We start from the raw sequence: 24,107 nt of genomic DNA on the forward strand, positions 1-24,107 counted from the left end.
CTAGGACAAAAGGAACCCAACACAAGAGAGAGGTGAAAGAACCCCCCTGCGTGTTGGTGAAGGGAAATCTCGGGATAACAACCATACTGCAGATCTAAAGAACAGCTAGTCTAGATTGGAGCAAATCAGAAGACTCTGAAAGAAACCTGGGATGACGAAACTGATAGAATGCCTAATGCACATGAACATTCTGAGAGGAGATGAAATAAGGATGAATTAGTGATAGATACATAGAAAATAAATAAGACAAATAACTGCCGGTAAAATCAAAAGTTCCTTAAGGAAAAGTAGTCATAGTCCAACATTTATGTTACCATATTAATACTGATCCAATCCAAATTATGCTCTAAACACTGAGAGAATGAAGGATAGGAAGCATGTATGTGGAGGAGGGGTAGCGATGGAAGCTAAGATGTTTCCACAGTGACTCTACATGAGAAGCCAGTAGATAATGCCCAAAGCTTCAAAAATTAGTGACTCAGCAATTCCACTCGTAGGTATGTAACCAAGAGAATTGACAACATATGCCCACACAATGTATAGATGTTTGTAGTAGCTTCCTTTATAATAGCCAGAAAGTAGAAACAACCCCAATGTCCATCAACTATTGAATGGATAAACAAAAAAAATGGTATATCCCTACAATGGAGCATCCCTCAACTTACAGAAAAGATAAATTACTGACACACGCTACAACATGGATGAACTCTGAAAACATTATTCTAAGTGAAAGAAGCCAGAAAAAGAAGGCCACATACTGCATGATCCCATTAACGAAATGTCCATAAAAGGCAAATCCGTAGAGATAGTAAGTAGATTAGTGGTTTTCAAGGCTGGAGGCAGAGGACATGGGGAGTGGCTGCTAACGTGTATGGTGTTTCTTTTAGGATATTGAAAATGTTCTAAAATTACATAGCGGTGACGGTTGCATAACTCCATGAATATATTTTAAAAAATCAATGAATTGTACAATTATTTAAAGGGGTGAATTTCATGGTTTATGAATTATATCTCAATACAGTTGTCATAAAAAAAATCAAAGGGTAGCAGCCATGAAGAGATATGGTGAATCCGAAATGAAATAGCTAAATAAATTGAAGTGGTTTCCCTAGTGGACTAAATTTAAATGAGGGAAGCAGACAGTCAAAGGATGTTCTTTGTAATCAGTCATGTAAGACTATCTGACTCTTTATAGGGTTGCATTACCTCAATGAAAGTAAACATGACATAACCAGTGACTGAAGAGCAAGTGGAAAGATCTGGAAGATCCTGCCAATACCCTAAGCTGGCAGCACTGACTGTGGCTTTTATAAAGTCTGGGCCATGTGAACTGCCTTCAGTATGATTGTTGCCCCTTCACCAACAATGGGCAGCATCTCCATTGACGACCTGATGTGTTCATTTAACTTGGCAACAATGGACACAAGCATCGAACAAGGTGCTGTTCATGTCTTGTCACCACAGCTCCCTCACTGCCCCAGCACCTGACACATTGGCTTAAATATTTTTTTGAGTTAGTGAAAAGATGAAACAAGTTCTAGGCAAACTAGAGGCAAATGAAATAATATATGACACCACCTCTTAGAATATTGAGGTCCTAGATACAGAGCCTGGGACAGTATACGCTGTCCGAGTGTGGGGAAGGGCCAGGGCACAAGAAACAGCACCTCATTACCAGTGCTGTGGAACTGGCACATTGAATTTGCAGTAATGTTTCCAAGTTACAAGCTGATGTGTCTCATGCCAACCTCTTTCTCCCCATTTCCATAGTCATGGACTAGCAATTATAAAACAATCGTTGATAGCCTTCACCCTGTCATCTTTGACTGTGGTTCATCGAATAAAGGGGGATTACTCAGAGGGGACATCTTGGAGAGGAAAACTCAAAAGCGAAATAAATGGTCCACCAGAGCTACCAAAATGGAAAGCTAACCGATGAGGGAGCTCGAGGACCAGGCCTGAGGTAGTGAGGCAGAGAGTGGGGGCCCAGAGCATCCTCACAGGAACCTTCTGACCCCCAGGTGAGTGTGGGCCCCCTTTCAGTATGCTCTCATCACTCTCTGATCTTTTTATCATTTGTTGTAGCTTATAACTATTCACTGGATCGTAAGCTCCATGCGGACAGGATGTACGCTTGTTTAGTTCACTATGATATCCCTCACCAGTGCTTGGTACACTGCAGGTACTACAAAAAATTATTTGTTGAATGAATGAATGAACCAAGGAAGAGCAGAAAAGTCTGAGGTGGCATGTGGGATGTAGAGCCTGGGGAAAGCATGTGGGACGCCAACAGCCTCGACATGGGCAGGAAGAGCTTCTTAGAAGTGCCAACTATGGGGCGACTGGGTGGCTTAGTCAGTTGAGTGTCCGACTTTTGCTTAGGTCATGATCTCGTGGTTCGTGGGTTCGAGCCCCGCATCGGGCTCTGTGCTGACAGCCAGCTCAGAGCCTGGAGCCTGTTTCAGTCTGTGACTCCCTCTCTCTCTGACCCTCCCCTGCTCATGCTGTCTCTCTCTCTCTCTCTAAAAAAGAAAAAAAAAAAAAAAAAAAGAAGTGCCAACTATGCCTGGAGCAGTAACGATGCATACACATGGGTTTGTGCCTGAAGCACTCACCATGAATCTTGAATACTGGGGCCATTACTACCTGAGCAAGCCCTGGACTGCTAGGGAGGCCACCATGTTTGGAGATTTGTTTAGTTCACCGCCCGTGGGACCTGGAATAGACTTCCTCAGATTGCTACATGTTACAAACTTCAGGCTGACCAATACTGACTTCACATAATCTTTGCTGGAATTAACAAATTCAGACAGTAGGTCATGTCCCAATCCTGTGAGTGCTTTTATAAGATAAGCTGTTTGGAAGGCAGGATGCAGTCACAGTCAGCTATAAAGGCAGGGAGACTGTTCCTCAGAGGGTAGAATGGGCTAATGACAGTTCACTTTGGAAGCAGTTTTGGAGTCTACTCCCTGGGGACAGAAGGAAGGCGTTAGGGTGAGGACAGAGAGCAACGAGATTCTTTAGTGGAGTCAAGGAGGAGCTCAGATTTCATTTATCTAGATCAAGTCAAAATACTTACTCCCCAAAACACTCAGATATGATGACAACTTGTTAGTACTGCCCCCATAATTGTGGGAAAAAGAAAATTTAAACCATTTATCTAAAATCAGGGGTTGCCAGGAATGGAATTTCTCTTTCAGGCTCAGAGAAAGAGAACAGGCCCCTTCTTGCTGAGAATCTGGCTTTTCCTACACTTTCTCATGCAAAAGGCTATCAGGAGAAGGTTATGAATAGAGTCCTTTTCCTTCAGCCAATGAGACAAATGCTCTATTCAAACCCAAGCCGTGCCCTGCCCTGGCAGACTGTCTCAGCCAGGATTATCTTGGCTTTTGATGAAATCCCACGGGGCAATAACCGCAACCTCACTTTCCTGTGCCACATCACATGACTCTATGGCCGGCACAGCAGGAGCTATTAAAGAACATCTATTTTATGAACATCACTCACTTAATTCCTGTAATAATGACAGGAGAAAGGCGCTGACACCAAAAATCCAGCAGGTGGACTGAAAACATGTTTAATATGAAGCTAATGTGGCCATTCCAGGCTCTCGGCTGTACCTCAGGAGGTTATAAACAACAACAACTCAGGCAGACCTGAGTTCAGATTTTGCCACTGCTACGTATCTTAGTGAATGACCTTGGCCAGGGTAGTTAAGTTGCTGGAGCATCAGATTTCTAACCTGTAAAGTAAGAGAAGTAGGGCTAAAATCCTGGCTCCTAAGGTTGTCAGAGGATGAAATGACACAAAACTTCGCTGAGATCACCTTCCATGTGCCTGGGTCATAACAGGTGTTCTATCGGTGCTGCATCCTCTCTTTTTCTCTCCTTCCCACCCTCTGCTCAGTGCCCATGGATGTGGTGCTGCGGCAGAATGAGTCCATTGGGATGGAGCAGGAATCTAGCTAAGCATTGCCTTAAATAAATGCCAGGACACAGTCCCTGTGCAGCGTGTAATGAGGTGGGGGTGGGGAGGAAAGGAGCACATCACCTGGGTCACCTGTTTTGGAGGGTTCTCTCTGTGCTGATGACCGCAGCAGACGCCCTCTCCAGAGCCTGGGATGCTCTGCTTCAGCAGCTGTGGCTGCCTCTGGCGACTGCTCGGCATCAAGGATGTGGAGTGTAGGAATATTTAGACCCAGCGTTTGTCGACTCCCTCTTTCCATAAATAATGAAATCCTAAATACAAGACAGACACCATTCATTCATTCATTCACCACATATTTCTATAACATTTATTCTATGCCTGACACTGTTCTAAGCACTTTACAAACATGATCTCAGTGATTCCTCAGGATCAGTGCTGTGAGGCTGACACTATTACCTCTATTTCACAGGTAATGAAGGTGAGGCACAGAGAAGTTACAGAACTTGCCCAAGAAACACGTGCACAAGACCTACTTTTACTCAGTGACAGTTAGCATTATAGGCGTCATTGTTTGTCTAGGGGTGATGGGTAAGCATACACTCATGTTCATTCACTGAGACTCATGAATCATGAAGCTTGTGCTGGATTAGGAAAGGCAGGGTCACAAGGAGGAGATGTGCCTTCACGGAGCTGACAATCCAAGGAGGCAAATGCCCAGTGAGCCTCGCTTGTATCCTATGACTTGGCAATCAGCAAAGTTGGGTCAAGAATGCTGTCATTGCCAGTGGAAGAGACTTCTTTATATAAAATAAATTACTTTTCTGGGACATAAAACATGTGGCCTTTGCCCTTATAAGGCCCATAAGCCTTCACAGTTTAGAAGAGAAAGTGCATGTAAGGCTAATGCGCCCATCAAAAACCCAGCAGAGTATAAGAAGGGCCCAGTGTTCCAAACCTCCTATGTGTATCACTAATGAAGAATATTTTGCATGAGGTGTTAGGTATTTGTTTCTATTTGTACTGTAAAATATATACGCAACACTGACTCATATCTCAGACATACTATTGCTTAAAGATTTTTTTAAGTGGGTTGATTCAAAGAAAAAAATGTTAAATTCATCATGGCACAGGTGGTACATTGTGAAAATTATCAAAGTGGCACTCGGTGACTGGAGTTTGGGAAGCCTGCAGTAGCTCCCATTGGGGAATGACTGGCCTTGCAGGCAAGACGACCTCCCACTCTGTTAAATGCTCACTATGGTACCCCTCCCCCCCATGCATGGGCACAACCCATGCCAATTGCCTCCAAACATTTCCAAATGCCACATGGTGAAGGGCCGGGGGTATGTAGTGCCACCCTGGTTGGCAACTACTCTTAAAGATTTGCTGGAGGCTCCTTTAGGGGGAGAAAAAGCTATTTTCAGATATTTTTGAGATACAGAAGGAAGAAAAGAAAAAGTCAAGTTCAATTTCCAAGTGGCAAGAGGTACCAGAGTAAGCAAATTGAGAACTCAAATGGGAAGACGGCAAATGCGTAGAAACTCCTGGCAAGACCAGGGACAGACAGAAAGGGCCTGGGGCTGTAGACAGAGCCTCCTGGCTTGGGGCTGCTGTTATGGGGCAAGAGCAGTTCCTTCCTGCTTGTCTTACAGGTGCCGCCTGGCATCCGACAATGACCAGAGAAAGTGCCCACTGCCTGCTGAAGAACAGGCAATACAACCTACCGCCTGAACCAAACACAACGACAGCGAGCCAGGAAGGCATTTTGCAAGAATAAATGGATCATACGATTAAAAAAAACAAAGTGACAGGCTCATCAATCATTAAAGCAAGAAAAGAAAGTCCTAGAAAACCACAGATCTCCTTCCAAGTGACCCACAATGTGCTGCTGACAGTGAGGGTGAGTCGTGAGAGGACGAGAATAAGTTAATGCTGTTTATACACTGCCCAGGATACTGTTCATGCTGTTTAAAACTCCTGATAATTTTTGGCACCTTTGAGCCACTAGTTTTCCCAGTACACTCTGTGTTTGAGTGTCCTCTGCCTCGGTGTGCCTGTAGAATAAATCTTTCCAAAGATGGTAACAGGTGGTGTCATGGAAAGAAGCTTTCCATGTCAAAATAGGTTTGGGAAATACTGCCCATTTCCATTTTGGAGATTCACAATGCACATACATAGAAAATAAATAAGACAAATAACTGCCGGTAAAATCAAAAGTTCCTTAAGGAAAAGTAGTCATAGTCCAACATTTATGTTACCATATTAATACCGATCCAATCCAAATTATGCTCTAAACACTGAGAGAATGAAGGATAGGAAGCATGTATGTGGAGGAGGGGTAGCGATGGAAGCTAAGATGTTTCCACAGTGACTCTACATGAGAAGCCAGTAGATAATGCCCAAAGCTTCAAAAATTAGTGACTCAGCAATTCCACTCGTAGGTATGTAATTCACAATGCACATTAGCACCTTAAAGGTTTTGAGAACATTTCTTCTGTTCCCTTGGTTATCAAAAAGTGGAAATCCAGACTCTGCCTGGTTTTAAAAGTTAGTGAACCTGTCCCACTTTACCCAATTGATGTAATCTTCTTGGGAAGCAGGTTCATCACCATTGTGCCTAGTCTCTGTCTTATCCATCCTCACTTCTGGGCCTTCTCTCACATTCCTCCTTCCTCTAGAAACACCCTTTCCCAGTCTTTCTACTTACTCTATTCTCTAGCAAATCCCAGCTCAAGATTCACGTTCTGGGGCACCTGAGTGGCTCAGTTGGTTGAGCGTCCGACTTCGGCCTCGGTCATGATCTCGGTCCATGGGTTCAAGCCCCGTGGGGCTCTGTGCTGACAGCTCTGGAGCCTGCTTTGATTCTGTGTCTCCCTTTCTCGGTCCCTCCCCTTCGTGTACTCTGTCTCTCTCACTCTCAAAAATAAATAAACATAAAAAAATTCAAGATTCATGTTCTATTTATTGTACCCTACAATGGACTTTTTTTACTATGAACTTTTTTAGAGCTATATCTGTACAAGGTGGTGTCATATCATTGTGATTATTCTCATGTTACCCTGGGATTATTTTCTGGGTGTGTGATATACAGAGTTTGTAAGCAGCTTTGCTTCTTTTCAACTTCTCATGGGAGTCTGTTACTGTATTCTTAATTATAAGCGTCTTATTAAAAAAAAGTACTTCTTGATACATATCCTGGTGGATGTGCCAATGGCTGGCTTTGTTCCCTTATAATACCACTTAGACTCTTTCTGTCTCTATGAATTAGCAACCATTGCATAATGGCTGAAAATATGTATTCACATTTTCTATGTTTAATTACTCTCACATTCCTCAAATTAAATGAAATGTCTACTACAACAGATTTTATCTAAAACTGTATAATGTTGGGAGTATTCAAAGCCAAAGTTAAGAATGTCCTCCTAGAAATGGAATTTGGCCTTTTACCTACATGAATCTTAAGAGTGTATTTTTATTTCTAGTATATTCCCTACCTTCCTCACCAACCCCCCCAACCCCTGCCTTTCCCATGGTCTTTCTCATATTGGTTCATAGTGATTTCATCCTTCTATTTGCTTAGGACAAAAATCTTGGCATTTCATCACTGATTTTTTTTAACTTTTCTTTTTTCTTTTTCTTTTCCAGAACTGGGGAGGGGCAGAGTGAGAGGGAGAATCTTAAGCAGGCTTCATACTCAGTGTGGAGCCCCATGCAGGGCTCAAACTCATAAGCCATGAGATCATGACCTGAGCTGAAATCAAGAGTCAGACGCTTAACCAACTGAGCCACCCAGGTGCTCCATCAACAAATCTATTTGGCTCTACCTTCAAAATATATTCAGATTTTGACCACTGACCCTCCTCTCTGTGTCACAGGTTGTGTCCCCTGGAAACTGACTCTTGAGACGGAGTTAAGAGGACAGGAAGGCTATCAAGGAGCACTCCTGGGATCAACCCCTGGGGAAGTGACTCAAACAGGCTTGGGCAGAAGGAAAAGTTGGTCTGGGATTCAGTCACTGCAAAGGCCTGTGCTGACTCCACGAGGAGCCCTTAGGAGTTGTCCTGAAGTGGGGTGAGGAGCCGTGCCTCTGTACCCCTTACTGGTCACGGGATGCAGGCTGCCCTGGGAAGGGAGGATGCCAATAGGCAAGATGGCTCTCCTCAAAGGAGACAATCCTTGAAGAGGGCTGCCAGCCAAAGGCCAATAGCTGGAGACCTTCCAGCTGCTGAAGAAATCAATCTTTCATGCCCGAAGGGGAGCTGAGCAGCGTATCTCACATTCACTACACTTCGCCATGACCATCTTGATCCGAGCCCCCATTTTCTCGAGAATGATGTGATAGCCTCTCTCCCATTTCCTTCAGTCCTCTTAAAATGTTAGCTAGTGTGATCCTTTGCAAATATAAGTTGGATGATGTCACGTCTCTGCTGAACGCCATCCGGTAGCTTTCCATCTTACTCTGAGTGATAGAAAAGTCATTACAGGGCCCTGTCAGACTCGGCCTCAGCCCCTAGTACTTGCCCTCTTGCCCACTGCACTCTAGCTGCTCTGACCTACTTGCTCCCTGAAAATGTCTGGCAAGTTCCCATCTCAGGCCTTTGCATTTTGCTCTTCCCTCTACCCAGAAGATTCCCTCAGGCCTCCGCATGGCTCCCTCCCTCACCTCCACAGCCTTTACTCCACACCTTCTTATTGAAACCCTCTCTGACCAACTTTTGAAAAGACAACACAGCTCCTTCCTCTGGCTCTCACTGTCCCTTTGGGCGTTCTTTTTCTCCACAGCAGAGAGCTTCACGAGGAGAGGAGTTTTGGACTGGTACGTCGACTGCTGTAGTCCCAGCACCTGTATCCATGCCTGGCATTCAGCGGGTGCTCAAAAAATACATGTTGACGGAATCTTTCTAAGTCATGGGCTTCCCATGACTGGTGCAAATTGAAAATTGTTCTGTGTCTCTAGGGAAGTCATAATAGCTTTGCTTCCTTTCCTTTTGTTAAGCTTTGATTGTGTAGGCCATTCACTTTTCTTTACCCAAATTAAATGAGGTGACAGCTTAAGTGTTTTTTTATAGAACGAGCAGTCAAAATGCCAGAATTCTGATTTTACCTCATACCCAAATCTTATAAAAACAAATTTTTCTTCCAAATTTTATTAGGCTCATAAATGTTAAAGAGTATATGACTTTTGACAATGTTCAACTCTATCTGAACCCTGTGCTCCCTGAAACCAGTGATGGTTGAGAACCCCACCCCCACCCTTTCTTGTTCTAAGAAATGGCTAACCACCACAATGGACAACCCAGCCTTCGCATATTCTAAGACCCACCTCCATCCTTCCTCATTATTCCCACAAGACTATGGATGACTCCCTTGTTTAGTTGCCTCTATACAATTCAGGCCTCCTTCCTTTTCTTTGAGATATTTCTCATTAATAAGTGTTCCTCCTATTGCAATAGCCTGAATAAAATTATATCCACAAGTGACTGTTCTATTTTGTCTTCCACATAAAGAGAGGATTTGTGTTGGGAGGGTTTATTTTTAGCCTCAAAGATACTGTTAGTTGGAAAATCAGCAGCTGACAATAGTAAGTGACGAAAGAACTCCTGACAATAGAAAAGAGATAAGCCAAAGGGTCCACTCCCTCAGCAGAAAGCCAGCATGGAGCTCAGTTTCAGAGCTGGGAATAAGTAGTTCTTCCAGAGGTTGACAGAAACTACATTCTAGTAGATGGTTGGACAAAAAGATACTGTTGGAAAAAATTTCCCAGCATATAAAATAGATGAGACCCTACATAATTTGCCCCTGAAATCAATGCTCCCCAATGTGCTGGGCACAAAAGTCTCAGTCCTTTCCTAAGATAACTGGTTCTAAAGAGATGGGGCAGAGACAGAAAGCTCCTAGAAGCTGGAGATTGTCATACATTGCACGTCTGCAAGCTCTTACCTCTCCAAGAGGTAAGTCTAGGAGGACCATCTGCCAGCCTTCCCATAGGGCAGAAGGTCTGTGACCAGCTGGGTCAAGATCAGAGCTCAGACAAATGGTTTCACCTTTATTCCAGTACTGTGGTTAGCCCTTCACACCAGGAATTATATGCTAGCGAAATCCAACAGAAACATTTAGCTTCATTCTGTTGGACACAAGGCTTCCAAATACTCTACAAAACTGGAAAATGACCAGTCAGGCCTAGATGCTAATGAAGTCTGATGTCAGAGACCTTTTGACAACCTACAGATTTAGGGTTCTTGGGATGAGTGAACCGGATCCAGGTGTGGTGGGAATCTCCTAACAATTAAATGCCAACTGTTGTGTGTGTGTAAACATGTGCATTTTTTAAAAGAATGATTCCACAAAGAAGCCTGAATTCATCCTGCAGATTTCACAGCCTTTTCACATCCTTAAAGGGATCTATGCCCCCTAAATGAGTAAGAACCACCGCCTATTATAGATATTCTGAGCCTTCAAAAAATATTCCCTACATAGCTCTCCCCACCTCACCCCCCGACAACCTCCATCCTTGGCCATGACAGCCAGAGGCACCAAGTTTACCACTAGTCTATGAAGGGACACTTCATGTGTGAACGCTCGGTCTCTCCCTGGGATCAGCAATGAGCCAATGAGTCATGCCAAAGACTGTGGTATCAGCAAAGCCTTGATTAACTCAATTCATCTCCTAGACGCTGATAAGAGGGAAGTTTTATGCCACCAAAAGAAAGAATAATAATTATGTGATCTAATCCATTTGATATTGTCTCAGTCTGTTTGTGCTGCTATTAAAAAATACCAAAGACTAGGTAGCTTATAAACAACAAAACTTATTGCTCACAGTTCTGATAGCTGGGAAGTTCAAGACCAAGGCACACCAGCATGGTCATGTTCTAGTGAAGGTCCTCTTCGGTTTCAGAGCTGGGGCTTTCTCATTGTACCTTACTAAGCAGAAGAAGCCACGAAGCTCTCTGGGGTCTCTTCAAGAGGGCTTCACCCTTGTGACTTCTTCACCTCTCAAAGGATCCATCTCCTAAGACCATCAGCTTTAGGGGTTAGAATTTCAACATATAAATTAGAGGAGGAAGAACACAAGCATTCAGACCATTACACATATTTTCCACAAATATTCTCCATGAAGAATGTGATTTGACACTAAAATCAGCACTGGCTAGAGACAGAATGTGAATATGAAATGGAGACATATAAATATTATCAAGACACCGGGTCTATTTTTTTTTTCTTTCTAAGTACTCAAACCTGGATTTCATGGCCTATGTTTTGAATTAATAATAGCTTTCAGAATCATTGCCATATACTTTGCATAATTTTAACAAACAAGGCTTAATTGGCTCACTGAACTGTGTCTTTGTGAGACTCTAATTTTTCTACAAAAACAGTAAATGCCAATGAGATAGACATCCCTGTTCTTCTAAGCTCTGTTTATGATTCCAAGAAGTAAACAGGCAGTTATTACATTAAAAACATTCTCTGTGTGCCAGCAACATCTAATTTTAATCTGTGGGTCTTTCAGAGAAGAACTAAGGGCTAGGAATGACACAAAGAACCCCAAAATATGCCTGATATCTAAAATCTGAAGCCTGAACCAATTCTACTATGGATAAATAAACCACATGCTTCTTAATGCTGCTGTCTTAATGTACAGAATGGGATAATATTGGCCAACTTAGTCTATAAATAAGATTCTCTTTATTTCTAAGTCACATTGAGACAGCACCATGGAGGTATATTATAGACCCATGGCAATAAGTGCTATTTGTCAGATTGGATAGGAAACAAATTAAGTGGAATTCTGGTGTCCATATGCATTAATGTCCCAATGGGACCAACATGCTAACTTGGGCAGTTGAAACCCCAGTTGAAGTGCCACCTCTTCTGTGGTCAACTTAATTGCTCCTTCCTTCGTGTTGGCCAAAGAATATCTGAACTTCTGGCTGTTGCACTGGTTTCCTCAGCAGGTTGATGTCTTACAGGGCAGGAACCACGTCTAATGTATCTTCGTATCTCTGGTAGCGCACATAAATCAGTAGCTCAGTGTTTTTAGGGATTCATTTAATGGCGGTCAAGTGTTAGATCAGAATCCTTCCCAATTCTGAATATGTTCTGAAGTGTGCCTACCAGTGTCTATTCTTTATTTTTAGAGTGCTGCTAAACGTACTGAAAAACCATGCACTTTCTGTTTCCATACTGCAAATCACAGCAGGAGAAGGTGATGCTGACCCTCACACTTCTCAGGGCCCTGGCAGGGTGAAGAAGATTAGAAAAATCCTGAGAGCCAAAAGAATTCAGCTCAATGATTTAGGGAAACATTTTTTTTCTGTACCAGTGTGGTGAGCTTTTATCTCACAGGATTCTCACTATAACCACAGGTGGGTACTGTTACTGCACCTATTTTACATACAAAGAAACTGGCACAGAGACGTGTCCAAGAGAGGGAGCCTCTTGAGAGTATTCCCCATGCCTCTCACCTCTGAATCAAGGCAGGACGAATTGCTTCTCCTCTGCATTCCCAGAGACTTGGTACTCAGGCATGGACCTTATTGAATCGTTCTGTGATTAAAGATCCATGTTGGTCTCATTGGCCAAACAGTGAGTTCCAGTATAATTGTGTATTCATCCTGTATAACTGTGGTCATCGTTTTGCTTCCCCACCTAGGAGAGTGATAGGCTTATAGTAGATTCTTAATAAATGTCTGCTGAATAATTGAATGAGGGGACTCTCTTTCCAAAACTACCACTTCTAGGGAATTCTCCAGAGAAAGGGATGAAGACAGACTCATTCTACTGCCTCAGTTGCGTGCCCCAGCAGGAACTTCCTCAGTGACCTCAGTGACCACTGATGTTTAGGGAAATTAACTGCCTTAATATTTAAAACCAACCCATTATATTTTGCTCAAGCCAAAGTAGTTTTTAAAATAACTTTTTAAAAGTTTCAGAAAGTCAAAGTAGCTTTTAAAAATATGTGCAACGGTAAGCTGGGCAATTCCACTTCTAGGAGTTTATCCTAGGACCCTGTATGCCCGTAAATGTAAACGTCTGTGGGGGCTGAGCAGGAAACACGGCAGGCAGAGGAGCTGGGTAACAAGTGTACGTTCTGTCGAAGGTGAGGATGGTGACACTCTGCAATGGGTGCAGTGTGACAAAGGAGATCCAGAGTAACCAAACTGTTTTTCAACAGGACCCAGAAATCTCAATTTTAAAATACTGGCTACAGTAGATTACAAAAAAAAAACGTACCCACATTATTCCCCTCCCTCTCCCAATGCCCTTTGGGAGAGCCTTCTGATGTGGCTTCTGGGCTGACTTTAGGACTTGCTTTAGCCAACAGAATATTAGCAAAAGGGATGCAAACAGAGGCTTGAAAAGTGCCTGCACACTGGGGTTTGCCCTCTTACCGCCCGTGGGACCGCTGCCACGACTGCCAAGTGAAGAAGGCAGGGAAAACTTCACGTAGCGATGAATGAGCCTGACACGCTGCACGTTACTTGCCAGGCATGCACGTGAGCCATCCCAGATCACCCAGCTCAGCCAGCCCACCAGCTGACCACGGATGCAGGAGGGCCCAGCAGAGATTGGCTGAGGTGACCTAGATCAGAACAGTCTAGCTGGCCCTAAGAACTGTGAACTAAGTTTTAGGCCAACTCATGTTGGGGTGGTTTGCTATATAATAAAACTAATTGAGAATGAAATTTAAATACATCTGGCACTCAACAAAAGAAGGATCCAATTCATTGTTACTGCTGGTGAATGTAAAGATTTAGCAACAAGGAGCTGCCTTGCATCACATCACCGCTTCTAACGGTCAAAAAGCAAAAGCTACCCAAAGATCCATCTTGGCTAATGGGAAAGTGGTTAACGAATGACGGCACAGACCTATGCTGGCATGGTATGCTGCTGCTAAACCCGATGGTGTGGCAGCCACACACGGGCCTATCACACTGGGTGCGCCACCAAATCTGCATCAGCACAGTATGACTGCTCCCCGAACACGTACTCTTGTAGAAATGAACACTGAGCCGAGTGGATCACACAGGACAGTGGAGAGGGCTTCTTACTAGAAGAAATAAATAAAAACCTCAGAATAAGGCCAAGAATGTTTGTGGGAAAGTGCTCATCTTTGCTTTTTCAGGGTATAAGTGTGAGGGGGAGCAGCAAAAAGCTCTACTGAAGCAATGACATGGCTCTAAAGGGGATCAAACAGTGGGATAATGGTGGGTGTTTTGACAGTGAAAGACAGTCCTACATTCAGTAGCTAGTGTCTTTTAATTTCTTCAGGCATGCTGCCAAAACAGCAGGACTTGGAAGTGTGCTCCAAACACAAAGGATGCTGAAAATCACTGGTATAGAAAAATCTTTAATGACATGGAAAGATAGCTATATGTTAAATAAAAGAAGCCAAGTGTAAAACAGCAATGTACAATACAATCCTTTTTTTATTGAAGTATAATTGACATATAATATCCTATTATTTTCAGGCATATATCATAGTGATTCAATATTTTTACACATTATGAAGGGACACCCATGATAAATCTAGTTAACACATATCATCACACAAAGTTATTACAATATTATTGACTATGTTTCCTATGCTATACATTGTATCCCCGTGAGTTATTTATTTTATAGCTGGAAGTTGGTACCTCTTAATCCCCTTAACCCATTTTTCCTGCCCTCCCAACCCATCCCCTCTCCAGCCCCCATAACCAATGTTTTATTTTCTGTACCTATGATTCTCTTTCTGTTTTGTTTTGTTTGTTCATTTGTTTTGTTTTTTAGACTCCACATATAAAGGAAATCATATGGCATTTGTCTTTTTTGATTTATTTCACTTAGCATGATACCCTCGAATTTCATCTATGTTGTCATGAATGGCAAGATTTCATTATTTTTTATGGCTGAGGAATATTCCATTCTCTACATATGCCACATCTTCTTTATCCATTCATCTATCGATGGATACTTAGGTTGCTTCCAGATCTTGACTATTGTAAATAATGTTTCCACAAACATAGGGGTGCAGATAGCTTTTTGTGCTAGTGTTTTCATCTTTTCTGGGTAAATCCCCAGAAGTGGAATTACTGGATTGTATGGTACTTCTGTTTTTGTTTTTCTGAGGAATCTCCACACAGTTTCCCCCAGTGGCTGCACCAGTTTGCATTCCCACCAATAGTGCACAAGAGTTTCCTTTTCTCCACATCCTCACCAATCTTTGTTATTTCTTGTCTTTTTGATACCAGCCATTTTGATAGGTATGAGGTGATATCTATCTCATTGTGGTTTTGATTTGCATTTCCCTCACGATGGGTGATGTTGAGTATCTTTTCATGTGTCTGTTGGCCATCTGTCATCTCTGGAAAAATGTCTGTTCAGGTCTTCTGCACATTTTCTAACTGGATTACTTGTTTTTCTGGTGTTGAGTTATATGAGTTCTTTATATATTTGGGATATTAAGCCCTTATCAGATACAGCTTTTGCAAATATTTTCTCCCATTCAGTAGGTTGCCTTTCTGTCTTGTTGATGGCTTCTTTTGCTGTGCAGAAGCTTTTTGGTTCGGTGTAGTCCCAATAGTCTATTCTTGCATTTGCTTCATTTGCCTGGGGAAACATAGCCATACATACATTGCTAAGGTTGATGTCTAAAAGATTACTGCCTGTGTCTTCTTTTAGAAGTTTTATGGTTTCAGGTCTCACATTTAGGTCTTTAATCCATTTTGAGATTATTCTTATGAATGGTGTGAGACAGTGTTCTAGTTTCATTTTTTTTTTTTGTATGTAACTGTCCAGTTTTCCCACCATCACTTGCTGAAGAGATTATCTTTTCCCCAGTTATATTTTCTTGCCCCCTCTATTGTAGGTTAATTGACCATGTACGCATGGGTTTGTTTCTGGGCTTTGAGTTCTGTTCCATTGAGCCATGTGTCTATTTGTGTGCCAGTACCATACTTTTGATTATTATAGCTTTGTAGTATATTTCAAAAACTGGGGTTCCTACATGATACCCACATCTTTTAATTTTGTGCATCATTTACTTAGTATAGTTGTAGTTGATTTGACACAATTTTCATTATAGAAATTGCAGCCATAGGAAAGTAACTGGGAGTAGAGATTAAACTAGGGTGTTACACTGGTTATCTTTGAAAGACAAGAGTAGGGGTCATTTTTACTTCTTTATTATTGCCCATTGGTATTTTTCAAACTGCCTTAATGAGCATGCACTATTTTTTATACTGAGAAAATTTAATAAAAGTTATAGTTTTTAAAAACTAAGAGGCATACTCATGAATGTACATGCATGTGTATCCCAAACCAAAGTGAAGTGAGAATTTATCTTTTTTTTTTGTCAGTGCTTGCAAATCCTCTGCCACTTCACTGTACTCATTCAGAATTCTATTGGGGGTAGGCAGCCTCTAGAAATGTAGAATCTTCTACCGTGCAAAAACACATGGACGCCTTGCAGGCGTGTCGCCTACTCACTTCTCTCAGGAGGTAGGCAGATGCATTCAGTGTCACTTTTCACAGCCACAGGCAGAAATGAGGTAGTGATTTAGATGCTCTGTTCTTCCATCTGCTAATCTTCTGTAGGAACATGAACAGGCCTAGCATGTGCGACTGCTATTTGATGGTGGAGGCACCCTGCTCCTTAAGGGCAACAAGTCAGAGCTCTGATGGCCCTGGCAATCCATGATGGGCAAGTTCATCACAAATTGTCCTTCACTGCTGACAGAGCACCAAGGCGTCTTTGTGCAGGACAGAGCCCAAGCACAGGCTGGGAACATGAACTTGCCTATCATCAGACCCCCTTCTAAAATGCCATCTAGTCAGGTGCGGCAGAGCCCGGCCGTACTCACTTGGCCATAAATGCGATAAGAACAAAAGCCAAAGCAATTCCCTATTAACAAACCCAGACGGACAAACAGCAACATAACAAGTCCAAGTTTCAAAATGACAGGCAGTTCCTTGAAGATGCCAGAAGTAAGTCTATCACTAGCACAGTGATGGGGCCAAAAGTCTGAGAATTTTACAAGACAGTGAATTAATGGCTGAGCTACGAAGTGGAAAATTAAAGCTGATGGGGCCAGGAGACCACCCTTTTGAACTGCTTGTTGAACTGTGAAATAACTGATCTTTTTGAGCAAAGAGAATATGGTTGCCAGACATCTGAGAGGATGTGATCAACACGCCACCGTCACCTTTGTGAGCACTCATTTCACATTCAGCTCTTCCATTCTATATACTTGTCCCAGAACATAGCGAGGTAAAAAGTCTAATTTTTTTCCCTTTGAAAAAAATCCTCAGTTAAGTTAGGATTAGGATATAGATTCCCCAGTTATTCAGAAGAACAGATCACAGACTGGGAATGTCCACCTGTTCCTCTCTTGATTGGACCCACGGTAGAGTTAGTCCATTACATCACAGCTTAAAGCTTAGTGGGAAACATGGTAATAGCACTTCCTCCTGCAGTGCCCTCACCTTTAGCCACTATTCGGCTTTGCCTGTGAACTTTGTCCATGTGCAGCCACAGCAGCAAATTAACAGCTATCATTTCCTGAGAGCTGACAAGGGGCAAGGCACTAGATGAGCCCTTGGTAGATATTATTTCTTTAACCATCACAAAAATCTTAGAAGAGGGGACAATCATTTCCTCATCTGTAGAGGGTTAGAGAAGTGGAGTGATTTGTCCCAGGTGATGCTGCTGGCATCAGGGGGAGAGCAGGACTCAAGCTTCTTCGAGGGGCATGTGCGAAAGATGAGAAGCAGCATGGAGCAGCGGGAAAGGAGCAGGGCTCCAAAGACACCCATTCTAGCTCATTCAGCCCCAGAAAATCACTCAAGTTCATTACAGAAGGAAGCTCACCTCTCTGGCCCTACTACTTTATAGGAGTTTTGTGAGGTCCAAATGAGGTCACATACCTGAAAACTCTTGAAAATAGTATATAGCATTTGACAAATACCATGGATCATTAACAAAAAGACAGAAGACTAAATCATACTCATTAAGACCACGACATTTAAATCCCTACAGTCTCAATGGAAAGACCACACCCTCTTTTGTCCCCCAACTAAATCCTTTAAACAAATGGCACAGTTATTTTCTTAAGCAACCTTTTAACGATCAAGGGCTCAGGTGTGCATGCTGGTTTGAACTGGCCTTGCAAGGAGCGTCAATGTCTTAAATTTAACGCAGGCACCCTGCCTATTTATCCTGACTGGAGAAAGTAAGCATTTTGTTATTACTTGTAATTCTGTTTCAAAAAAATGACTTCTGTAATTTTGTACTTTTAATCTATGCACTACAGGAATGAGAAAAGCAAACGATACTGTCTCATGAAAGGGCCACATTATATACGGGAATCCACTTTTTATTATCATCATCATTAATAGCAGAGTCCACAGTTCAGTTCCCGGGCAATATAAAAATGGATGCTTTATATATAGGATACCTGCATGTTAATACGATAACCCAGTAGGGTTTTTTTTTTTTTTTTGAGCCACTATGATTTACCAGTTTACTGAAAGGCAACCACACAGTTAAAACCTGCACAATTAAAACCATGCAATCTTCAAGCAATTAAAAACAATGAATCATCAAGTCAATGTGGTAGAGCCACTGAGTAATCCGGGCTTTCAAGTAATATAATCTGGAAACCCCGTTTTCTCCTTTTACCTAAGAATCATTAAAAAAGAAAAGAAAAACAACAGCAAAACCCGAAAACTAACCGCCCTGGGAGAAAGTCAGGATTCCGCGTCTGCGCCTTGGGGACACACTGCCTATGGGTGGGGGGAGGGAGACACCATTATTCCAACACGTGCTGGAGCACCGAGGGATCTACCTCCACGGCCTGGAGACCTCTCTGCAAGCTCTGGAAGGTGGCCTGCTTCCCATAGCGTTGCCTCCAGCGGACGAAGGCCTCCACCATCTGTGACTGCACATTGTGGGGGTGGTTGACCTTACAGCGGTAGATATCCGTCTGGGACAGTCCCAGAGACAGCACCACAGGCTCCCACTCGGGGCCCAGTCTCTGGGCCAGCTGGTTAATCTGCCGGTCCGACGGGGAGCTGTTGAGGATGTGTGGGGGGATAGAGGTCATCCGGTCATCTGGGGAAGAGAAAGACATGAAGGTGAAAAGAGCAAACACATCAGATGGGGGCAGAAATGAAAAATGTTGGAGAACAGCACAACACTTCCCCATGGAAGGGCTAACTTTTCCTAGTCTTCGTGGGGGCTGCTCAGTAAAAGGTCATAAATAGGAGCCTACAAAATACCCTTTAGCATCTATGACAATGTTTATTGCAGAAAACGTGAAAACAAGAAAATAACAATACTATATATCCCATGAGAGAAACCTACTGATAATGATTTGACTGACAGTAAAACCTTGGTTTGCAAGCGTAATTCGTTCCAGAAACATGCTTGTAATCCAAAGCGCTTGTATATCAAAGTGAATTTCAAGAACCATTGGCTCAGTTGTGATCATGTGTTCGGCATCACATACCACTCGTTTTGCAAGATATTGCTCATGTATCAAGTTAAAATTTATTAGAAATGTTTGCTTATCCTGCAGAACATTTGCAGAACAAGTTACTCGCAATCCAAAGTTTTACCGATAGTTCTTTTCAGTTTTTTGTATATAAAATATACGTTTAGGATTACCTGGAACATGCTGCTTTGTAACATGATTTTTTCACTTCCGTATCTTTTATCAGAGAGGCCAAGCAGCAGGTTCTGGGGGAATGAAGAATGCCAGCCCGGGCCGAGGGGGTGACACTCTCTCCCGCAGGAATGGCTAGTGCTGGGGTGTAATGGGCTAAAGCGAATAGCTACTCTCTTCTGATAAACTTGAACATTGCCCAGAAAAGTTGTAGTTTCTAACAGAAGCAGAAGCAAAGAGGCCTGCTGAGAAAAAATAAAGCTTTGGGGCCACGAGGTAGCAGAAAGAGAGTTACCACCCTGCAGAGCCCAGTGGAGGAAGAGAAAGCATGTGCTGTGGAGGGGCAATTAGAGAACCTGACCTTGCACTCCCTAGATCCCAGTCTCCCCCAGGCCAGTCTGCTAAGGAACTCTCACACTGAGTGACTACAGACGGGCTAGGCATATCCAGTAAGAAGTCCCATCAGTTACCATGTAGAAGGCCTTCTAGAGGAAGGAGCTTAAAGCTAGGCCCTGAACGGAAGACAAAGAGCCCAGTGAATGGAAAGATAAAGAAGTGAGTCTTGCACAGAGGGAATTGCCTGTACAGAGGCCGTGAGGCAGAAAACCATGGTAAATCAAAGAAAAGAAAGTGGGTCAGTGTGGTTAAGCGCAGAGATTGAGAAGGACTCCAAACATTCAAAATTCTGGTACTGCTTATTGGCTACGCCAGGACTAGAAGTGAGGTTTTCATATTCCTGGCTCAGACGTGTGTACGACAGCACTATACTTGTACTACGCTTAGTCACCAGTATTACAGGCATCTGAGTCAATCCCACTTCACACTCACCAGCTCATTGTTTAGATTTATGAATTCAAGAAGAAGGCACAAAGCATCCTATTAGAAGAGCTAATGTTTTCCACCGCATGTGCCTTTGGCCCCAAGGCAGTTGCCAATATCTTAGGCATGAGTTGCAAAAATATGGTCAGGGACTCTTTTTGGTGTTTGTTAAGACTATAATCTTTTTTTGGAAATGATTAAGAAGCAATTAGAATAATGATGATACTCCTGACCAATATTTTATATTAACAGTAATGATTTTATAGCTTTTATAAAAACATGGGCACTTTTATAAAAATGTGAGCTCACTGAAAAACGTCAAGCAACATAAAAAAAAGTACAAAGAAGAAAACAAGTCACCCAATATCTCACCACTAGACTTACAGTTGGTGCACATCATCCTGGATATTTCTTTATGCACAGATACTGCTAAAAGGGTAATATAATAGCTTTTTTCTCATAGGAGTTATTGATTTTTGCTTGAATATAACGGAAAAAAAAAACAAAGATGAAACTAAATGGCTTTCTGACCTACAGTTAAATATTTAAACAACAATTTAACACATACACCCAAAAGATTTAATGCTGAGAAAAAAAAGTATATGAAAATTTAAGAGTTAAACTATATATTTTCACATTAATGCTCTGTAATTAACCCTTGATATTTCCTGTTTCTTTCCTCACAATTTTTCTTGCTTATGTCATTTTTACCGTGTTGGGTGCATAACATTTTTATGCTTCTGTGACAATAATCTGCCACCCCTCCCCCAAGCTTAGTCTTAAAACTACATTATAATGGTTTGAATGTTCACCAAGGCTTTTTTTGTTGTTACTTTTTTGTTTTGTTTTGTTTTTAAACCATGGCTTTTCTACTTCTGAATCTGTTATTTTGATTTGAGTCATTTGGGTCAGTTTCATCAAAGGGTGATGTTTTTCAAGAAATGCTCAGGGTCACCATATTCTTTGAGTTCCTCCAGATCAGGACTGTCTGCTTTCTGCTTTCACTGTTGAATAATAAGCAAACAATTTTATCTTATGTTGTCTTACTATTATACTTTTAAATTATAAATATAATTCTACATTATTTAAATAATTTTATTCCTCTTACAAGTTTGTAGACTGTGCTCATATTTTATGGTGAGGAATGTCGGCATGGAGAATTCGGACACCAACTTGACCATCCCTCATTTTGTATAACTTGCTTTTTCTATCTGAAGCTTCTGATCCTGAAGCTTTAGACCAGTGTACATCTTGGCCATTCTCTATCTTCTTTCCCAGGTATGTAGCATGATTAGCTCTTCCTCCCTTTCAGAAAAATCTTCCTGTTGTATCTCTGCATTTTTTTCTGTTGCAGATGCTGGATGGCTTTGCCGATCTGCCATGGCTATCACTTTCAGTCTTATTACCTTAACTCCTTTCCTGTGATTATTGCATGCCTTTCCCCCCATGCCATTCGTTTGATGTTTAGTTATGTTTATGCTGTTTTATTTTGCTTTGGGGTTTTTTTCTGGTTCAAATCTTATATTGTGTTTTTTTTTTTTATCAATTTCTTTTCTTGGCTCTTTAATCTAGCTTTTAAAAATCCCATTCCACTTCATATCCATTAGGATGGCTGCTATAAAAAAAACAAAAACAAAAAAACCCCCCAAAACCTCCAGAAAATAACAAGTGTTGGTGAGGATGTAAAATGGTATGGCTGCTATGGCAAAGAGTATGGTGGCTCCTTAAACAATTAAAAATGGAATTACCATACAATCCAGCAATTCTACTTCTGGGTCATAGTCCCAAAAGGACTGAAGCAGTGACTTAAATAGATATTTATACACCCATCTTCATAGCAGGATTGTTCCCAGTAGCCAAAAAGTAAAAGCAACCCAAGTGTCTATCGAGGGATGAAGGGATAAACAAAATGTGGTAGATTACACATTAGGATATTATTCAGTATTAAAAATGATGAAATTCTCAAATCATTCTACATGTGTGAAAGTGGAGGACATTATGCTAATTGAAATCAGCCAGTCATAAAGGGACAAGCACTCTATGATCTCACTCATATGAGGAACCTACAGTAGTCAAATTCATTGAGATGGAAAGAAGGATGGTCACCAGGGGAGGGAGGAGGAGAATGGAAAACTGTTTAACGGGTAGTCGGTTCTGCAAGATGAAAAGAGTTTTGGAGGTTAGCTGCACAATGTGAATGTACTTAACACTATGGAATTATACACCTAAAAATGGAAAAAGTGGCAAATTGTATGTTATGTATATTTTGCCACAACTAAAAATAAAAATTAGCAGCATCTGGCTGGCTCAGTCGGTTGGCTCAGGTCATGATCTCACAGTTCATGGGATCGAAACCTGCGTCGGGCTCTGTGCTGTCAGACAGAGCTTGCTTGGGATTCTCTCTCTCTCCCTCTCTTTTAGTCCCTTCCCTACATGTGCATGCATGTATGCACCCTCTCTTTCTCCCTCTCAAAATAAATTTAAAAAACAAAAAATAAGTAAAAGGAGGGACTAATCTTAGAAAAATAAAGAATAATAAAAAGTTTAAAAATCTCATGTTGTTTTTATCATAACTACACTGAGTTTTTATTTCCACTAAATTGATACTGAGCTTTCCTACAGCACGAAATACTCGTGAGGTTGAGTTTTCTTGGGTTGGGTTGCCACCCAGGCCAAATTGGTGTATGTTTACTTTCTGCAAGCCGTGTTCCTTTCTTTTTTCTACTGTAGCATTTTCGCACAGTTGTCATAACACCTATCTTCATCTTGCTGCCATTTAACATGGGCATCTCTATCCAGGACTTCTGTTTGCTCTCTTATAGTAAGGTAAGGTACCTGTGACACTCTCTCCCTCTGAGCTAAAATTTGAGATTGGCCATTGCCTTCTATGCAGTGTTCTGCCACAGAGCAGAGAGAGATAGGACTCGTTAGCCTGCCCTTGCAGAGAGTGCAGTGCCCTGGTCTCTCTTTTGGAAGCCAGTTAAATGTCTTGTGCTGAGCCTGCTTTGCCTCGTCAGGGTGCACTCACTCCTGTGGTCTCTTTCCTGGAGGTCCGCGTGGAGACTGGGAGATGGCCGGCCCTTGGTCGCCTTCCTGCCCCTGCTGAGGCTGTTTCCTGACATTTACTAAGGCCGTCTACTCACCTCCTCCACCAGCTTCTTTTCATACTGATCTGAATTAATAGCAATCCTTAGGATTTTGTATCCTTCCCTTCTTTTCCCAGGACTGCTTCTCAGGGTCGGGGTCTGGTGTTCCTTGCCCTGCCTGCCGCTTTCCAAAGCACATGACATAAAAGCCGTGACTGGGTTTTGTTGTTGTTGTTGTTTGACTGCTGCTGGCGAATGCTTCTGTTTTTAACTTTTCTGCTTCGGTTCATCGGGTGTCGGGGAGGAGCCTGTGACTCTGCCGCACTAGGTCATCATTCTGTCTCCTGGCCAACTATTAACGCAACATACTCTTCGGGCCAATTATTTGGGAGCAAGGGCAGAATTTGCTCTCATTCGTCTACACTTTCAGGGTCACATATCCCTTGTGAATACTGTCACATAACTGGGAGAGGGCCAGCAATCTGTGGACACAGGCTGGAGCAAAGATAACTGGCACATGGGCACGACGCGGCCAAGAGCAACTCGAGCCCTTCCAAGGAGACCTTACACACAGACAATAACAGCTGCTTGTGCTGTCTGACCTCTATCAGGAAAAGAGTCC

General features: G+C 42.3%; 1 protein-coding gene across 4 annotated transcripts in view; it reads right to left on the reverse strand.

Annotated features, from left to right (window-relative positions):
* Window positions 1–14,342: 14,342 nt before the first annotated feature.
* Window positions 14,343–24,107, reverse strand: part of CRADD (CARD and death domain containing adaptor protein) — a 176,224-nt gene continuing 166,459 nt past the window's right edge. Inside the window, exons 3-4 of one of the 4 annotated variants that reach the window (XM_077772230.1) lie at window positions 18,762–19,027; window positions 14,343–15,525 (exon numbers count right to left, since the gene is read on the reverse strand). In XM_077772230.1, coding sequence (XP_077628356.1) covers window positions 15,349–15,525; window positions 18,762–19,027 — 443 coding nt within the window. In that variant the 3' untranslated portion in view covers window positions 14,343–15,348. Of the gene's footprint in view, window positions 19,028–24,107 lie in introns of all 4 variants that reach the window. The other 3 variants (XM_077772232.1, XR_013337115.1, XM_077772233.1) reach the window with 3 other exon arrangements.

This window comes from Crocuta crocuta, unplaced genomic scaffold (assembly GCF_008692635.1).
Source record: "Crocuta crocuta isolate KB4526 unplaced genomic scaffold, BGI_CrCroc_1.0 scaffold216, whole genome shotgun sequence".
NCBI classification, from domain to species: Eukaryota; Metazoa; Chordata; class Mammalia; order Carnivora; family Hyaenidae; genus Crocuta; species Crocuta crocuta.